The following is a 21153-nucleotide window of genomic DNA, read 5'->3' on the forward strand; positions in this document are numbered from 1 at the left end:
ATAAAAGCAAGAGCAGTGTTATGTTATCACAGAAAGAGAATGTGATGCAAATAATGTATACTATGGTACACTAAAAAGTGACATAGTAGCATGTGTTACACTACTAAATGTGTCACTGAATTAAATATCTAATAAACAGAAACACGGAAGTTGTGTCAGAGAGAGAGAGAGAGAGAGAGAGAGAGAGAGAGAGAGAGAGAGAGAGAGAGAGAATTGTCATACGATCATCATAAATTTAAAAAGTAATATTTTAACAACATTTCTTTTACAAAGATAATTCCATGACTTTCTGTGACCAGTACTCGACAACCATCCCTTACGAGTAGGACTCGAGCCCTGAGTGTGCCATACAAACTTAATTATGTATACAGATGATGATGATGATGATAGTAATTTTGTGTGGCTCAATGGCATGGTGCAAGTCTTTCTATTGGGTGACATTTCAGTGACTTGCGTGTTCCTAATGTACCATAGTTATCCAACAGGGGAAAGTGGGCCTACAGTTTAACATGAAATCCAAACCACATGTTTTTTCTGGTGACTCCTCACAATGTTGAGAGGTGATGTCTAGCTTAAAACAAAGATGGAAAAATCTGTGGTAATACCGAGATTCGATCCCCCGATCTCTCGATTTCCAGGCAAGCATTTCACCACCAGGCCCAACATGTATATAGACAGTTCATCTACAGATTTTGTTGAGTGAGTTTGCAACTAACAAAATAAGTGACGTATATGGCTGTATCTTTTGATTAAAGCGACTTAGAAGCTTAAATGTTTCACACTGCCAAGGGACTGTAGACCTTAGTACTGACAAACTTCAACTTGATACCTCTACATATTACTGAGAAAAAAGGGGTCTTAACAGTCAGATAGACAACAAAGCAATCCTATAAGGGTTTTCACCATTGAGATAAAAAACCCTAAGGGGGGGGGGGGGGGGAGGAGGAATAAGTCAATATTTGTTACATGTGCACTTACTTCCAAGAAATCCAAAGTTGTTTCTCAAACTAGTACGATCTTTTCTGTGCGAATTAACTTTTAAGTTACATTGCCTATTGCACTTCTCTCATTAAATTCACAAAGAAACTAACAAAGTGATCAGTACTTGCCTTTGGGAGGTCCAATTAAAGGCAGGTCCAATTTCCAGTATAGATAAGCACATGAAAAAAAAATTAGATAGTTGCAGTCTTAGCTGTCAAAACCATAGCTTCCTTCTTCACGGAGAAAGAGAAACTGGTTGGAGTATGTTGAACAAGTGGGAGAGGAGAGGTCTCTTAAGCAGCCATATATTCTATTGTGTTGCCAGTGGAAGACCCTCCAATAGCTCAGGGAAGTGAAAACTTCATGTAGCTGATACACTGTAGTTATGCAGGCAGTTGAAATGGTCCAATCACATAATCACCAAAATTCCTGCCCATCCATTTATGGACAACTGATAATAGATCACCTAGACAGCATGTGGACTTGTATCAACACAAATATGATGATTTCTGGTAAATTTTGCTTCCTTTATTTCTAGTAATCTTGATGAGGCACAGTGGGATCCATGATATGTTGGTTCAGCAGCCATTTGTAGAAAGTAACAATTGAAATCTGGGTTCAGCTCCTACACAGGTTGCACATTGCTGGGACACACTACTTGTTCAAGTACTGTTCTGTAAAGAGATTACTGCAACAACTCATGGAATACAGCTAATCTCTCAGCACTTATATTCAATTATTGTTCTACAGAATGCAGAACTGTCTGCTCTACTGCAATGATCCTGCAACATGTTGGATAACTAGCATTAACCATCAGAGATGCATAGCAACTGGTTTCCCTCAAATGACGAGTTACTGACACAAATATTAAATTCACTGGGCAAGAAAAAGTGTGGCATGTGTACAAGTAGTGGTAGTACTAGCAACAAACCTTAGTCACATCCTTCGACAAATCACCACCATATCATAAATTTCATGATTTATGTACTCTATCATCTTTCTGGCCTCTTTAAATCATGGCAGGTAACTCAATGAATCTCTAAAGTCTGTGCTTCTGATGAGTCAAAAGACAAATGCACACAACTATCAGTATCATGCTATATGTTACCAACAAAGTGATCCAGGCATTTATGTTGTAATGGGATGCTTAGTTTCTTTTTTAATGTACAGTTCAATTATCATTTGTTGTGAACTATTACAAATCACCCTATATACAAAGAAAGCCATTAATTTCAGAAATGTAACACACCTTCTGATAACATTTTGCAGCTCCTACGAGCCAACATTTAGAACTATTCAAACATGGTGTCTCCATGATACATATCACTTTAAGTTAAACTGTGTTCAGCAGGTTATATAAAATTTGGAACTTTGACTATTGTTGTGGGGCCCAGGCTGACATCCCAGAAAAAGTTGTTCAACTGATGTTAATCTACATTCACAAAGTATCCATGTTTTTTGTGGTGTCACCGCCAGACACCACACTTGCTAGGTGGTAGCTTTAAATCGGCCGCGGTCCATTAGTACATGTCGGACCCGCGTGTCGCCACTGTCAGTGATCGCAGACCGAGCGCCACCACACGGCAGGTCTCGAGAGACTTACTAGCACTCGCCCCAGTTGTACGGACGACTTTGCTAGCGACTACACGGACGAAGACTCGCTCATTTGCAGAGCAGCTAGTTAGCATAGCCTTCAGCTAAGTCCATGGCTACGACCTAGCAAGGCGCCATTAGCATTATATTGCATTTATCTAGAGAGAGTCTCACTTGTATCATCAAGAACGCTGTATACAAATGATGGATTAAAGTTAAGTATTCCAGCAGCTACGTACTTTTCTTTATAGCATTCATTACGTATCCTGTTTCAGACCTCACGCCATCCTGCGTGAGCTTATAGCGTGCATTTCGGTCTCCTCAAACCACACTGTGTCGGCACTTCTGTCGACACATCAGTTTTAATAATACTTAAAACAAGAGGAGAAGTACCAAATAAATTTCATCAAAACAGATATTTAATTAAGTGCCTGTGTGACCAACCAATTTTGAAAGAATAATAGAGTAATAAAGGAGACAATAAATCTCTAACTTTTTATCTATCTTTATGCACTTCTAAGGATATACTAATAGCTACAAAACCATACCAGTTACAAAAGTATACCACAATATTGTTTAAAGATTGAGCATTTTCCCTGACGTGTAGTTGGCAGGGGAGGGGGAGTGACAAATTAGAGTTTCACCAGTTTCTAAATAATTTTCTTTAACTTAGTGTGAAAGGAACACATATTCCTAAATTCTTCTCTTGCATATACTGGCAGTTTGTTAACAATTTTTTGGCCGGAGTATACCCTTTCATCAGAGCTTTTAAATTGATAGAAAACTGTCATGGAACTTATTCTAATAAGAGGGCTGTCTTTTCAAGATTTATTCTTCATCCAAGAAAACAGATTTTAAGGAATCTTCCAGTATACAAAAAAGGTGCAGTTCCTAACACTATACATAAAAATTAACACAGAAATCATTTGTTCTCATTGAAAGGAAAAAAATAAGAACACCTACCTATAGGTATGTAATACTGTTTGAGAACTGCGCTCAGGTCGTCCTTTTAAGTGTGTCTGAGGCTCCTCCCTCCGAGGATCAAGATATATCCTCTCAACTTGTGTTACATCTGGATACTGTTTATAATGGTACGAACTGATATTCTGGAACAACGTACATGGAAATATAAAAATTTTGCTACAAAGAGTGTTACTATGAAATAAGTTGTGGAGTTCTGATTGTGAAAATGAGGGAAAACTGTTATTTAGTTTGCAGCTGTGGGCTGTTCAGTACCTCAGTTACCACACTTTCGAAGTACAAAAAGCAAATGTACTTCAGTATTATACCTGTTGAGTTTATAAGCTTGTTGATAACTAAGAAATCACAATTAACAAACAGGCACTGCAGATGAAATATTTTTGGGAAGAAATAAATAGTATATTTCTCCTCTTACAACTGTTTTATTTGCAAGCCAGTATATTAATGTATGAAGGTTCTGTCATTATATGTGGTGATGACTACATTAAAAAATGAAAATCAGAATTACAACTGCCTTAATGTGTAGAATGGATCTCACAGACATGGGAAGGATAAAAGATGCTCTAAAGCTCTCTAATCTAAATGTTGTTGCAAGGACTTGAATTTCTTTTTTAGAAGTGCTAACTTGAAATTATAGTCTGACCAATTTGATACGAAATTTCAGTTTTCAAAACTAACTTGATATGATTACTATGTAAGTACATTCAACACAACAGTGACCAGTTCCCTCCACAATCATTACCAGCAGACACTGGCAGCTATCACATATATCTCAAATTATATGGGTGCACACAGGATTGCAACTGGTGCTCAGCACCTAAATCCACACATTATACATAAGTAAACCACAAAAAAACAGGAACATATTTCTTTACTAGCTGGCAGCAAACTGGGGGGGGGGGGGGGGGGGGGGGGGGAAAGCTGACAGAATCTTCTGCCAACAAATAATTTGGCATCATGACAACAAAGACAAATCTGGTTACGATAATGACCTAATTTTTATTTCATGTTCAATCTTCAAAATCATGACTGCAACTGGTGAGTGGTTATGCATTGACCCTTCACAATTTCTTTCAACTACATGAACAGCTTTGACAGCTGGAATGTGGAGCAGCATACAATTCAGTTTTCAAAATAGTTTCCTCCAAACAACTTGAAAATTAAAGAGCCCTGTTCAACAAAGTGGAGGGAGGAGAAAGGAAAGGAAAGGAAAGGAAAGGAAAGGAAAGGAACAGATGATATCAGCAGCATTGTGACTTTAGGCGGAATCAGCAATGATGAGTGAAAATGTACGCCAGGCCAGAACTCGAACATGGGGTTTGGGTTTCCTGCTTACTTGGCATTTGTGTTAACCACTGCGCCATCCAGACAACCAACCGACATTCTTACATTGTGTCACCTATATGTGAATAGGTGACACTAACCTAGCATCTCCTGTATGCGGATAGGTGATGCTATATGGGAATGTGGGATGGCTGGGGAAACTGCCGAGCCAGTCTGTGCATTTGCTATAAACCCTGTGTCCGGATGGCACAACGATTAACACAACTGCCTGGTAAGCAGGAAATCCTGGGTTTGAGTTCTGGCCCGGGATACATTTTCACTCATCGTCGCTGATTCCGCATATAGTCCCAATGCTGCTGATATCATTAGTTCCTTCACTTTCCTCCCCCTCCCCCCCCCCCCCCCCCCCCCCACCCCCACCCCACCCGCCACCATCAGTTTACAAAAGAAATAGTCTTGTATCACTCATATTGCTTGGATTAAAGGAAAAACTATTCTTTAGATGAACAAAAGAATTCTTGTTTCAGGATTTCAAATATCCAGATCAAAGGAAAATTTTCATACATGCTACAATTAGTTTGAAATTATAATTTGTAGTACATTCACTCACATCTTGCATGTGGGACTGGTGAATTTCTGGTTGACTGCTGTACAGTAAATTAATTTGACTGTTCGGCCTCATATTAACATTATTAGCTGCTTGTGATGAGCCTCTGTACTTTAGCTGCACTGCAGTTTCGTAGTCTGGAGCTGGTCGATATGAAGGTAGTAAAGCTCTGCAGGTGAAACAGTGGAGAAAATGTTAGAAAATGTTTCTCACACACAAAATCTACATTCAGTTTGCATCATCGATAGGGTACTAAATGGACCAAGTACTGTGTAAAAATAAAATCTTTGATCATGATTACAACACGCATTTACAATTTTTGTTTTGTAGTTTGAAATAAGGTACAAACTGCACTCACAATTAAATCTTATTTTCTACAGTAAATGAATTTCAAAAGACTTTTGATCTCAGATTATAGGTGGTAACATTACAAGATGTTGCTAATAACTTGTGAGACTCAGTGAAATTGACTAGGTCCTAACAGAATTTACAATTACTTAAGTCTACCATATCAATAAATGGCACACTTTTTACTTTATGCGTTGCAATAAATATTATAGTTTTATGGAGCGAATTTAATACTGCCAGAAGTTTGCCAATTTCTACATTTGTGATACTAAATAAAAGTGAGATATCATGTGCCGGGGAGAGGGGGGGGGGGGGTGGAGAAAGAAAGGGAGAAGGATCTCATAGGTGAGAACATAACAAAATAGGGAACAATCCATATTGCCGCAAAGTGGTATGCAGTTGGCACATGACTTCAGCTCTGCATTGGTGCTATGCCAATGGAGGTTAGATGCAATCGCAGCTCTGACAGACTGATAATTAGGGACCAGAAAAATTTGCATTTTGCGATAAATGTGAAATAGATGTGAATTCTGCCCCAAAATGTGAAAATGCGATACTGCTTAATAGACTCTACCTCATAGTGAATTCTATCCAGATGAACTATTTTATCAGAGACAATTTGAAATAGCTATTTTCTACATAAAAATATAAAAAATGCAAACAAATTTCAGTTACTGGTGTTGTACATCATCTGGTGAAGCCAAAACAGGAAAGATAATGTGCATAAGAACCTGTTTGTAAAATAGAAAGGGTACAGATGCAACGACATATCAATGCGCTCAATGATCTGTTGGCATGCCATTTGTGGGCATTTGAATGGCCTATTTATGACGATACATGCCGTGTAATGCAATGTAGTACTCAGCCGTGGGACATAGCATTTTATAACACAGAGATGCACACGTTTGTTGGCTAAAGCTCAAAAGATGGTATAATGCAGACACTTTTAACATGCCAAATTAGTTGGCAGACATTTTGAGCTGTAGTCGCACTAAATACCACTAGAGGTCGAGCCTAAATTATGTCATTAACACTACTTTGCCAATCTCGACAAGCAGTTGCACAGTAGCCGACCCCAAATGCTTTGTGCTGTGTGTTACTTGTTTTCTTTTCTTATTTTGAAGTAAGTGAAGCGGCTTATCCTGGTTCATCACAGATTTCGATTATGACCCTTACAACACCAGGAGAAATCAGCAATCCCTGTGATATTGTGTCAGTTCTGCTGTAGGCTGCTGCCCTGTGAAAGGTAGGTGGGGCTTCTTACTGCACATTGTTTCTCTCTCCTCTGGCACTCATAATTCTAGTTTGTTTGCACTCGCGTCCATCTGCCACTACACAAGGTCTGTTCATAAAATTCCAGAACTTTGTCCACAAAATTTTTCCATGCTTACCGTTTACTTACTGTGCATAGTCTCCTTGATAATACTCTCCTCCACAATTGGTAAACCACTCCAAGTGCCCCAATGCTGTTTCCACTTCCAGAAGCAGTCTTGGTACGCCTGTTGCTGCATCACACACAGCACCATATGCGAATTTTCTTTTATCTCCTCTGTTGTTGCAAACTTCTGTCCTTTTCAATGTGGTTTCCAACTTTGGAAAATCAAAAAAAAATCCGCAGGAGCCTGGTCAGGAGAGTATGGAGATGAGGCAGCACAGTGATTTTGTTTTTAGTGTAATAGTCATGCACCAACAGGGATGAATGTGCAGATGCATTATTGTGATGCAAGAGCCATGAATTGTCTCGTCACATTTCAGGCCATTTCCTTCTCACATTTTCTCACAGACATCACAACACATCCTGATAGTACTATTGGTTAACAGTTTGTCCCTGTGGCATGAATTCATGATGAACTGAACTAATACCTTAAAGTCAAAGAAAACTATCAGCACGGTTTTGACATTTGCCCTGATCTGATGAGCTTTTCTTGGTCTTGGAGAACCTTCCCAGACCCATTGGGAAAACTGAACTTGGGGAACCTTTCCCGACACATTGTGGAGACTGAACCTTAGTCTCAACGTCATAACCCATATCTCATCACCAGTTATGATTCTCTTGAGGAACATCTGATTTTCATATGTGTGATTCAAAAGCTCTTCACAGATTGCGAGGTGAAGGTCTTTCTGGTCTTGACTCATGAGCCATGGGATGAACTTTGCAGCAACATGATGCATTCCAAGATGATGTGCCAGGATTTCATGACATGATCCAACTGAAACACTGAAATGTTACATTCTCTTGCAATCTCTCAGTCAGTCAGTCTTTGATTGGCACGCGCAATATTGTTGATGTTCCTGACACAAGCGTTACTGGTAGATACTGAAGGGCATCCAGAATGAGGGTTATCTTTAACTTCTGCTTGGCCATTTTTAAAATGTGTGAAACATTCATAACACCAAGTACAGCTTAAGCATTCATAACCGTAGGCATCCTGCATCATTTGGTGTATCTCTGTAAAGGTTTTCTCAAGATTCAAGTAAAATTTAATGCAGACGCATTGCTCGTCTAGCTCTGCCATCTCAAAATTCACAAACTGTGTGACACAGCATTCTACTCAATACAGCACTGAACAATAACTAACAGACATACAACAATGAAACTTCTGGCAGTTACACACTAAACACAGGCATGTGTACGGATGCCAACTGCACTTTGCTCGAACACACTATTGGCACGACATTATGAATTTTCTGGAATTTTTTGAACAGAACTCGTATACTGCCTGCACTTGGCACTATAGCAATTGGAAAACAAAATCTGTAACATTTCTCGACTAAGCCAAAATTCTTCACCTAATGTTAAAATAGAGTTAGTGTGTGTTTGGTTCTACTTCTATGCTAAGTGCTTCGTCAGGTCTATTCTCAGCACTGTCAAGCATGGGTCACATGGATATGAATGCTTACAAAAGGTTGAAATTAATAGTCTCTAGATTTTGTAATCATTGAATTGCACAGGGGAAGACAAATAATGTCCAGAAACACCTTAGATCAGAGACATGCTCAGTTCACCAGAGGGAAAACGTTGCTGCTTTTCAACAGAAAAATCATTTTTGAAAGCTTAAATACAGCCAAACAAAGGAAAAATGTCCATTTCGGAAGAAAAAGGTGTTGAAGTTTTTGTAATAGCAAACATTCCAGTCAAAAAGTTTGCAATCGCTACTTTTTTAGAAGTCAGTTTCAAAGAACTAAGTCTTTGTTTGTCTTCATTCATGTAGCATCACAACCTTTTAAATTTGTGCGTCTAATAATTCACAAACAAACAAATAGTCGTGAATTTCAACAAAAACTGGTGGGGGAAAAAAAAAAAAAAAAAAAAAAAAAAAATATATATATATATATATATGAATTTTGCAAAAAATAGATGGTACATTTTCTGGTCCCTACTGATAACATTCAAAGGCACTGTAAATCCTAATGCTATGTGTAGCAGGACACTAGCATCTACTACCGTTTCATGCAGTTTCAATATGCACATGGATTTTATTTCATTTTCGGTACCCTGAAAGTGGAAATCTGAGGAGGCTCTACAGAGTTGACTGTTGTTGATCTATGGAATATGAGGGTATGATGAACAATGAATTACTGATAAAGCTACAAGATTTTTTTATTATTTAGATCTATTTTTTTTATGAAAAGAAGTGTTCTAACCTGAGAACACTGTAATTTATTGCTTGAACAGTACACACACATGGAAGGCAAGGTACAATACAATTAGCAATACACAAGTGATGGACGGAGCCTTGTGCTCTGACCTATATGTTCATTAGTTCCAACAGTGGGCACAGCCGGCAGGCTGCGCACACAACTGATGTCGTATTAGCATGTCGGTTGGCCTTTAGTGGCCGAAACAAGCACAAATTCATGCTTGAGCTTTTTAATGGCATACACACAAAATTGGTAGTTACATCAAGAACATTTATTTTTTGCAATAATTTAAATTTTTGTGTTGTTAGAAAGACAGCAATAATGCTTGTACAGCATCAAATTTTACATTTTTTATTTATTAATGCATATATTATGTTTTTATTATTCTCTTCAATAGATTTCACTAAAGTAATTGTTTTGTGTGTAACATTGCCTGAAATATGATAGTGGTGGTAGTGGTGATGTTGGTGATAATTATGTGTTTAAAGTGATCAAACATCATGGTTATCAGTCCTTCGTTTCACTGGAAATTCATGTACAACACTGTGAAATGGGAAAAGGAGAATGGCTGGCACCAGGATCTGTTACGTTATCATAGTGGTTGACAATTTGCATTACCATAGCATAAGTCACATGACTAAAAGTAAGGTAAAACCAAGGCAGTTGAAACTGTTACTGGTCACAGGTTATAGATGCTGGTGCATAAGTGTAAGTGGCACAGCTCAAGTTCTCCACACTACATATATGTGGCAGGAAGTGCACCCTCCATTCCTGTCCCACATCAATGTCACTGAAGGATACACTAAGAAGGGTCATCATAGTCAGTATAACCACAATGGAGGTGTGAAAATGAGGACTGCGAGGATTAAAGTACTAATTAGCTTAAACCACATCAGAAATAAAATATGTACATAAAAATTTAAAAATGAATGACAGTGCAGAGAGGGAAAGTAAACTGAGGTCACTCAGGGTACACGCCGCAGTGAGAGGTACTCCCCCTTCCCTCCTGCCACATTCACCCCTGATACCAAACAATTGTTAGCTGCTATCCCTCTGTCTGCAAGTATCTGGCATAGGGAGGTAGACAGTTTGGTGGTTTGTATGAATTATCCAGCAGGGCACACAATGAGAATACAGGTTTGTGCCCAGTACTCCGATTTCATGTTTGTCACCTGTGGTTGATTCTTCAGCTAATTCATCACTGAGTTCATTTCCCACAGTGCCAAAATACCTTGGTGTCCAGAACTGTCGCAGTCAGCTAATAGGTCTTGGATGTTAGCGACCAAATAGTTTCTGGGGTGGCACTGACATATGCCTTGTAAGCAGCTCACGGAGTTGCTACAAACCAAGAAGTCCTTAGTTGTGAGAGTTTTAATGTATTGCAGGGCATGTGATATGACAACCAACTCCGCAGTGTACACACTACTTGCACTTGGCAGAGAATTCTTTTTGTGCCCCCTTGAGTGGGCACAAGCATAACCAATCCTATTGTTGGCTTTCAAACAATCTGTGTAGATGCATGTCAAGTTGGGATAGTCATGGAGAACTGAATGGAATGTGTTTGAGAATGTTGGAGGTCAATATTTTCCTTAGGACCATGAAAAAAGTCCCTCTGAATAACAGTACCCAATACACAACATTCCAGGTCGTAAGAGGGATATCTATGTACATGGACTACAGAGGGCAGTTGGAGGCCCTTGCACAGAGCCTCCAATTGTACCCTGGGTAGTCTTCCTACTCTTGGGTGATTTGTAAACAGTCTGAGCTGCTGGCTGTGAAACAGAGTAGAGTAACATGGTTGGGTAGGCATCTGACAGACTGTGACTGCGTAGTTCACCAAGAGTTTCTGGTGTCCGACCCTCATTGGTGAGGTACCAGCTTCCACCAGGTGTTGGCAATATGCAAAAGATTGCACACTGCAGATTCCACACATATCAGCTGGTTTGCAGTGGACCGGCTTGCTTGAAAGCCACTATGAGGCTTGTACGGAATACTCCATTTAACAACCACACACCACTGTGGTGAACAGGGCCTAACACGCTCAGTACTAATGGTGCTGCTGACCTGTAGGCAACACATTCATAGTCCTGGCAGCATAAGATCAAAACTTTGTAGAATCAGAGAAGAACTATGCAGCACCAAGAGGTGCTGCTGAGAAATCTGAGGGTATTAAGTTTCCTCATGCCGTTTACAATTAGTTGGTGTACATGTGGTAAACAAGTTAACTTATTGTCAAAAGGCCTACAAATTTGCAAGTTTCAATGAGTTCAAGTAACTGGTTACTGAGATAAGGTTCTGGGTGAGGATTCACAGTCCTGGGTCAACAAAAGTGCATGACATGAGTTTTCAAGGGAGGAAATTTATATCCATGCTTCACGGCCCAGTTATGTACTTTCTGTATACTGCCCTGAAGGTGGTACTTTGTGGTGTGTAATGATGTAAAGCTGTAATACAGGCAAAGGTTGTCTACATACAATGACAGCAAGACATAGGGTCCCACAGCAATTTAATACCACTGATTGCAATGGCAAAAAGGATTACACTCAAAATCAATCCCTGAGAACATCTGACAGTTTCCTGTACATATTGGTTGCTGAAGATTGAACCTATCATGATTTGGAACAGTCTGGGGATAGGAAATTTAGGATAAAAATGGGTAAGCAGCCATGGAAGCCCCACTAATGCAGTTTAGACATGATGTGATGGTGACAAGTGGTATTATATACGTTCTGCAGGTTAAAGAACTCAGTGATCGGTTTTTGGTAACGTGCAAAAGCACTGAAAACTGCAGATTCCACACCCATCAGTTGGTCTGTGGTGGAACAGAATGCTAGAAAGCCATTTTGAAATTGTGATAAATGTCCTCCTATTTCCAGGCACCAACACAGTCACATGTCTACCATCATTTCAAATAACTTACACAGCCCACTCATTAGAGAGACTGGTTAATAATTAGACAAAATTTGTGAGTCTTTTCCCAGTTTCAGGATAGGAATAATAATACCCTTCCCCTATTGGGAGGGAAATACCTTTGTCACCAAATATGACTGAAAAACCTGAGTGTATGCTTTATGCTGTTGTTTCTAAGATGTTTAAGCATCTGATTTTGGATTTTATTATGTCCTGGGGCTGTGTCTAGACACACTGTTAAAGCACTGGGGAACTCCCACTCATTAAGTGGAACACTGTATGATACGACGCCTTGGGCATGGAAGGGTAAACAGTTTTGCTCTGCCTGGCGTTTCCAGGTCAGGAAATTAGGATAGTAGTTATGGCATGCAGACATTTCAGTGAAGTGTGCCACAAGAAATTCAGCAACAACCTTGGAATCAATACAGATGTTGCCATTGAGGGAGATACCAGCAACTACAGTAGACAATTGATGGCCACAAAGCTGATGGAGAAGTGTGTGGGCCCTCATAAATGATATGTACTGTTCCCAACACTCCTATTTTCTCCTTTTTATTAGAAACTGTGCCTTTGCTCGAAGTCCCTTGAAAGCTATTAAATTTTCCATGGCTGAAGTGCCATCCTACACACTCTAATAATTGCAGCTATTTGTTTAGACCATGGCACTGGTTTCCTGCTGTAGGTGGGGAGCAGGGTTAAGAAGAGGGTATTGTTGCTTCCACAGCAGGTATAATCATATCAATAGTATCTTGTACAACTCCTTCCATATAATTCATTTGACTGACTTCAAAAGAAGCTTTGGAGGTGAAATCTTGTCAGTTGGTTTTCTGAAGTGACCAATGTGGTGCATGTTGCATTGGTTGGTGTTTGAAAAAGAGAGTGTGATAGGAAAGTGGTCAAAGTCACAGATATTTACATGGACTTCCACTGGATCAAAGTGGACATGCTTGGGCTGAAGATTATAATATCTATGGCTGAGTATGTTGCATGGTATATCCTCGAGTGTGTCGCAGTCCTGAAGTGTCTGTGATAGGTTAGCATTCAAAGTTTGGATCAGAGAGATCAATTTCTCATTTTCTCTACCACACAACTTCTTCAAAAGCTATCCTCAGTATTTCCAAAGAAAGACAGTGGCTCTGATATTGCAACAGATTCTCCACAGATTCTGGAGCATAGTAACACCCGGGCAATCTGTCCACCTCCATTTCTCCTGGCCTGACTCTCATCGCATGACATGACGAAAGGCAGATACATCATAGAGTTGTAAGTATCTGCACTGAAATCTTGTTTTATGACTGCTAAGATGGCCATGTTGGCACGGCCACCTGCATGGGTGTGTTTGATCCATTTCATTACAGGTTGTATGCCCTGATTCCATCCACTCCAATTGGAGGCTCTCCCCATGCACACCACACTGTAATGGCTAAGACTACCTGGCTTAGCAGCCATTTCTAGGAGTCTGGTACTCCAGAGTGGACAGCCATCTACTCCTTGGCATAAATGGGGAAGTTCTTTTTGCCATATTCGGTGTTGTATTTCTTTTTGCAATATTTGGTGTTGCGTTTCTTTATGCCACATTCGGTGTTGTGTTTTTTCCCCATATTTGGTGTTGCATTTTTTTTTTTTTTTTTGCCACATTTAGTGTTGCATTTTTTTGCCATATTTGGTGTTGCATTTTTTTGCCACATTCGGTGTACCATTTTTACCATATTTGGTGTTACATTTTTTGCATATTTGGTGCTGCATTTTATGTTGCCATATTCGGTGTTGTGTATTTTGTCAAATCAGGTTTTTTTCTGCCTCATTCATTGTCACTTTTTGCCACACAAATCACAAATTCATGAGATCTGTTACAAATCACCTTCTTCACATTATTTTACTAAAAACTGCCAATTCCACATTTCGTGAAATTTTCCTGCCCCTAGTTACAAGAGATTCGGTTACGATGTGGAGTGCTGGAGTGAATTGTCCATGGTACTCTATAGCAAAGCATGCAAGAGTATATCATCCATAGTACTCCATAGCAAAGCATAAAATATGCATAAGGATTTAGGGAAATTGAAGAAATCAGTGTTGCCACTGCTGTTACAACGCCAGTGAATATAGTTTAAATGGACAGTGAGTGATTAGGTTAAGAGTTAGTTTCTGTAAGACTGCATAAAAGTTCATACATCTCATGACAATGGAAATTAACCCCCTAACATAAAACCAAAGTTATCTTGTTTTTATTATTTAAAATCCTGAGTACACTTGGGCAACTTAGGAAGAGACCTTCGAAAAAATAAATAACCCCTTACATCCATTTCAGCACTGATAGCTACGTGTTTGGATGCTAGAGAGCATCTAGTACTGCATTTGTAGCCTGGCTGTCATGTTTTGGTTGATGTGGTTGCCACTAGATATCATCTTTACTGTGAGCAGCTTTGGATACTCAACAACAAAACGTGCACTTTCAGACTCTCTCCTATATTTCTGTTTAGGCAATGCTTTCCAAAAAGAATAGCTATAGTCATCCTGAGTTTGACACTGAATTTAGCTGCTCAGAAAGTGAAGAAGAATGTGGTTACTTCATTAGAGACTGAAAGTGACGACAATTTGTCAGCTGAGAGACAAGTGCTTGCCAGCGGTATGAGATAAATATATCCACTGTGCTCCAGTCAGTTCCTCTAAGACGTATGTACACAGGAAACTGTCGTGGAATCCATGGTTAGACTTCATAGCTGCACAGATACCAAAAAATTACTTCAAATTTCAGGATACTATAGTCAAAGTCCAGAGCATGTGGTACTTGGGATTTTATTATTAGTGATCTTCAAATTTTTGTAACTCATTATTTTGAGCCCTAAAAGCCGCCTTTATATGTCTATATGTAATGTCACATATTACAGGATACTTTTAATGAATAAAAAATTATTTTTTCAAATATCATTTGAAAAAAAGTTGTTGAGTTGAGGGGTTAAGACGGTCACAATGAAATTTGAGTCTGGCAACTAATTATGAGTACAACATTTTACTACTGCAGTGCCTCACTTGTGAAAAAGTAGGGTTCCAGAGTACTGAGGCAGAACACTGTTACTGATGTACATAATTTTCTGACCACCTCCACCATGGCCCCAACAAATAGCAGTGCTTCTGAGTTTCACCAGAAAAAAATAATATCAACTAAAAAGAAGTATTAAATTTTCCATCCTTTCAAAATGTACTCCAATACAGCCTGAATGAGAGCCTGCAACGACACTGCTTCATTATTAATATTTTCACACCATCTGACAGTTAAAAGAAGGTGGGCTTTACTTTCTTTCAGTAAATTTCTGATGAAAACATTACGCACAGAACACAATATTAGGTTTTGAAATCTGTTACAACATGTATATGATAATGACAATGAGCAAATGTAAATAGACAAATAGTGAGGTGAGGAACTAAACATATAAGTGAGAAACAAAACAAAGAAAATGAAGTGTAACAACCAGCACAGAAGGGCAATACAATGTAAGACAAGACTAGTTGGCAAAGAATGAGAAAGACTTGTATAAGCTGAGTGCATGTTGTTGGTAACAGAAATATAGGTATAATAAGATTCCTACTGCCTCACTTCTGAAGCACTGGTGCAGTAGTTACAGATGGTGCAGTGAGTATTAACACAAGCTGTGCCTCTTATGATATATTATAGAAAATGTACTACCACGTAGTTCTTGGAAACTGCTAGTAAAAGATAGTTTTTCTGCTTAGATTCACTGTTATGGCTAGCTTCTAGGTGTTCTGACCCCTCAAATGTTTGCAATAGGTTATCAAACCACGATGATTTTTTGACGTGTGAGTATTTCCTAGACACTATAAGCCCATTGGCCAGACCACATGGTATTTACCTCTAAAGTTGTCTGTGGTCTACCTAATCCCTCATATGAATGTAACGGGCAAGCACTGAGAGAAGAAATGTGTGCTAGAGGTAACATATAATTGTCCGTAATGGCAAAATGTCAAATGTTAAGAGAGAAATCTTGCCAATATGAATACTCTAGTACCAATACTATGTGTTTCATGGGAACCAGCTGAAAAACTGTGGTAACTTAGGCTTGGCAGTGGGTAGGTCTGCTTGAATCAGAACCGGGTCTAGCTCACAGTACAGATGTTTTGGTGACACTGCCTCCTTGCAGTTACCTCACAGCCACTGCCCTGATTTTCGTATGATGGCCAGTGATTACAAGTAGTCCTCTCCCCAAGGTCCACTCCTTTCACAGGATGACTTTTCGAGGCTAGCTTCTGAGGTGGTATGTGGACCTGGTGGTTGGTGGGTACATCGGACTTGAATAGCAACAAACTAAGTAGATGCTTAGAGATCAGACCTTCGGTTCTGCTCAGGGTGAACCAGTGCCTCTTTTAAAATGGAAAACAATTAACATAAAACTTATCAATCATAGTACTGCAAAAATATGTGGCTAGTGCACGCATAAAGCAAGTTTAGGAATGGCACCATTTATAGACAGAGCACGATGCTGGACAGACTGAGAAGATCATATGTATATCACACTTCATTATGAATATTTGGTTGAAACTGACCAACAGTGATGAATAAAACATATTATGTCAATAACAGCTAGCCTCTGTGGAACCATTACCTCTTTTAATCAGTAATAGTAGCAAAATCATCTACGAACTTAGGCAAATACTGCTCATTACAGAACTCTTTAAAATCTTTATGGCATCACTGCGAAGCTTGCAATTCAGTGGCTGTTCAAAATATTCAGTTCCGTGCCTCACACAACAGAAATCCATGGAAAAAAAAAGCATACTTATACTGTCATCCCACGCATCCCTCATATCAGCAACAGTTGTAATGAAAACTCTCTACACATTTCCTTGCTTTCACTCATATGAGCTTAGTGTGTGCTAATCTACACTTTAACATTCTCTGTGATCTCAAAATAAACATCGATGGTCACCAACAATTAATTTCAGCCTTCTATTCCATTTTGATCACTGTTTCATCTCATCAAGCCACTGTCTACTTCTGATCAATACAGACAAGTAAGATGTTTTTTCGTCAATGCATATGTAGAACTATGCTTCAAATGAGAAATAATCAAAATATAACAAACAAAACACCTTCAAATGGTTTAATGAGCAACTATTACAAATTAGAACATTCTAGAAAAACTTAAGGTTGTAAGAAGAAAGAATATGAACATAAGAATGACAGAAGAAAGTTTTTAAGAATTGCATATGAACATTCATGAATTAATAAAATTCTTTAAACCATGTCAATAAAGTTTATAAATAAATGGACAGAAATTCAACAAATCATACAGTAGAAGAAATATGTACATGCATTATATAATTTACTACTTGTACAAGGTGTACAACTTTGCTTCCGCCGTTTGCCAATAGGTGGTGATAATGGTAAGTAACGATCAAAAGAAACACATCGCAGACATCAGGCAGTTAGCTTGGACCTCGGTCAACTTAACCTCATTCAAACATTAGTCGATTTGTGTCTGCATCATAAAGTTGTTCTTGATTGAAAATGTCAGTTTATTACTGAAGAGTTGAATAAAGTTACCAGCATCCCTTTCATTTTGCTCCACACCTTTTGTGCCCTACAGCAGTAATGACTGTACTTTTATTTCCTGGCACATTTACAACCATATCACTTCATCAGAGACTACAGGCTTCAAGACCTTTGGATCTCCTGTTACAAATGCTTGGTCATTGTAATGAAACTTGTGAATGTCCATTATTCTGATGCCTTCCTGTAACTATTCTCATAAATAAATTATCTGCAACTGTTGTGGTATTGTTCTCGAAAGGTTACCATTGGGCTAAGTTGGATTGGTCAAAACACTGTGAGGTCATAATGAGGAAGTATAATCAGGTTACTGGGAAAAGATACTTCACACTGACTGTATATTTTGACATTAACTTGATCCGCCATATGTAGTATTTATATTATTAGCCCTACTTACATATAAATCTTGGACTTAACCCTTTCATGTAACATTATTGGTTACAATACATTCAGATCAGCTTGAGACAGATAATTAAACCACAGCCACAGTGTTACTAATATATGCATAAGAAGGCATGTCATTTACATACACCAACAGCTGCAGCATAGCAGCTAGCACACTAGTTTATACTCAATTGTCAGTTACTTCCAAATAGTCACTACTGATATGTAATTTAGCAGCAAGGTTATTAAACATTTATCTTACAGTCTCACTCTATTCTGTACTCCGTATTTATTGTTTTCGATTTTAGTGGTCTCCAGAAAGACTTTGAAAACCAGATATAATGAAAAGCCACATGAGATGGCTTACATGTATGTGTGTCATAACTGATGAGGCAGGACTCACAAGAAGTTGCATCATTCTCCCGGTTCCTGCTTGACGAAATTATTGCAGTTCCTATAGCACTTTTATTTTGTATTTCTACAGGCACCTGCAGTAATGATGACACATTTTTCTCAGCAACCTAATTGGAAGACTGTGCTAAAGATAACTTTCTTTCAATCTCAATCCACACTGATAATGAGTTATTGGAATATTGATGCATTTTACATGACCCTCTACAAAATTTTCATGTAAAATATGATTTACCAATACTATATGAAATTGTTTAACCATAAAGCTCATGTTAGATATTTAAATTTCTTTTTGCTTAAAACATAGCATAATTATATTTTTTGTAGTAAGAAATGAAACTGTATTTCAGAAAAGTGTCACAGAAACATATTTTTATTGTCTACATGGCTGATCTATCCAAGTACGAAGCAAAGAGCAGCTCAGTTTTAAAACACCCATGAAGATTATAACATATTTTACATGAGGGACGCAGTTTGAATTAGTTAAAATTGTTGAAATTGCAATATATACTCTATACACAAAAGTGTTCACTTTTAAGAACAAAAACCGTTGGGAATAGGCTACTTATCATATTCAATGTATGTAACGAAATATGTTGTACCTGTAAAATTAAAATGAATTACATGTTTTGTCCCTGAACTTCAGTTGATCATTAGGAACAGCACTTTCACCTTGTTAATATTGCAGTAACTTGGCAGTTTTTCAGTCCACATTGCCTCAATAAGTCACATATGAAGACTGACTGATACCAACACAAAATTTATCAGTAATCTTCAAATGTGAAATGTTATTGATTTTATGCATGTGTGATGATAATTCTTTCAAAAGCAAGGTCTCTCTTACTATAGGAATTCCACTTCCTCTAATATGCTTTTCAGTTATATAATCACAAAAAACCATGGTAAAATGAACGTTACAGTTAACAGTGAAAAATTCATTTATATAGTCTTGAAGTTCTTTCAACTTGGTAGTTTATTCTGATATTTTCCAAATAGTCTCTTAGTGTGACATCGGGTGAAATGATACAGCCTTTAGTAATGGATTTAGCAAATAATGGACATTATTTACGTGAAAACATAATGAGAAAGTTATATACAATTACCAAAATTATAGAAACACCAATTTTCTGAGGAAACAGCAATTCTGTAGACTGGTGGAATTCACTGTGCGCACATTGTGACTTACTTGTTACTGCAATTGATGTAGCTCACTTTTCAGTAGACTAAGTAGTGTATTACATGTTTGTCCATGCATCTTCCTAACTTCTAATGAGAGTACAGCACTGGAATATAGTTACTTGAAGAATGTCTGGCAGCATGTTAGATTTATGACTTGCAACAGTGGTGGTGATTGGACATGTGACTATGGCAAGGCTAAAACATCAGCACTCCATAATAATGAATGAAAATTAACACTCAATCTAATGACCTGTGGATACTGATTACTGTAAAGAACTGTGGAGTCAATGTAACAGAAGTGGTGTCACAATATTATTAGTACCCTGAATTCAAACACAAGCAGCAACTTTTAAAAATCTGATCACCCCCAAAAACATTAGTGTGCCACATACAGTGCTGAGCCTTTGTAACATGCACCAATGACAGACATTTCGTGCTTTATGGCACTAACTAAACAGCAAGGTCAAATTGGAAATTTGTGGTAAGTTCCTATGGGACCAAACTGCTGAGGTCATCGGTCCCTAGGCTTACACACTATTTAATCTAACTTAAACTAACTTACTCTAAGGAAAACAGATACATCCATGCCAGAGGGAGGACTCGAACCTCCGACAGGGCAGCTACGCGAACTGTGGCAAGGGGTCTCAGACCGTGCGGCTACCCCGTGCAGCCAAACAGCAAGGTCATCAGCATACTATGTACCAGTGATGACTGGGAGACATTAATATGAACCACCCTCCACCTTGTTTCAAACAGATCTGATTTATGGCTAGTGGATGCCCAAAGAAGAATTGGCATCAGACTATCAATTTCTTGGCACTAAACATGATGTTAGCTCTGTTATGTGTGAGCAATTAGCTTACATCATTCTATTGGTTTTATTATGTCCTTGCAAGAATAAATTATAACAACAAATTATGTGGACACCCTCCTTATACCCACATTTTATTCATCAACAGGAATAATTTCTTCCCACATAAGAATGCTCCAGTTCACAAGGCTACAACCACTCAGGTGCAGTTTTAGGAGCATAGCAATGACCTGAAACATTTCCCACAGGCTGCTCAATTGTCTGTCTGAGCAGTATTGATTACTACTGATGGCTTTGTTTAAGAAATAAGAATCCAGTGCAGATTTCCTTCCTTACAGTTGCTGGTCCTACATGGAAAATGGTATAAAATTCCTCTGGAAACAACAGATTAGTTGTATGTTAAAATTCTGCAGCAAATCATAGCCGAATGATAAACTAAAGGTTGTCCCATCACAT

General features: G+C 38.4%; 1 protein-coding gene across 1 annotated transcript in view; it reads right to left on the reverse strand.

The window, feature by feature from the left end:
• Positions 1 to 21153, reverse strand: part of LOC124555241 (tyrosine-protein phosphatase non-receptor type 14) — a 171277-nt gene that overhangs the window by 82725 nt on the left and 67399 nt on the right. Inside the window, exons 12-13 of the mRNA XM_047129101.1 lie at positions 5450 to 5615; positions 3538 to 3680 (exon numbers count right to left, since the gene is read on the reverse strand). Coding sequence (XP_046985057.1) covers positions 3538 to 3680; positions 5450 to 5615 — 309 coding nt within the window. The remainder of the gene's footprint in view (positions 1 to 3537; positions 3681 to 5449; positions 5616 to 21153) is intronic.

Source organism: Schistocerca americana, chromosome X (genome assembly GCF_021461395.2).
Source record: "Schistocerca americana isolate TAMUIC-IGC-003095 chromosome X, iqSchAmer2.1, whole genome shotgun sequence".
NCBI lineage: Eukaryota > Metazoa > Arthropoda > Insecta > Orthoptera > Acrididae > Schistocerca > Schistocerca americana.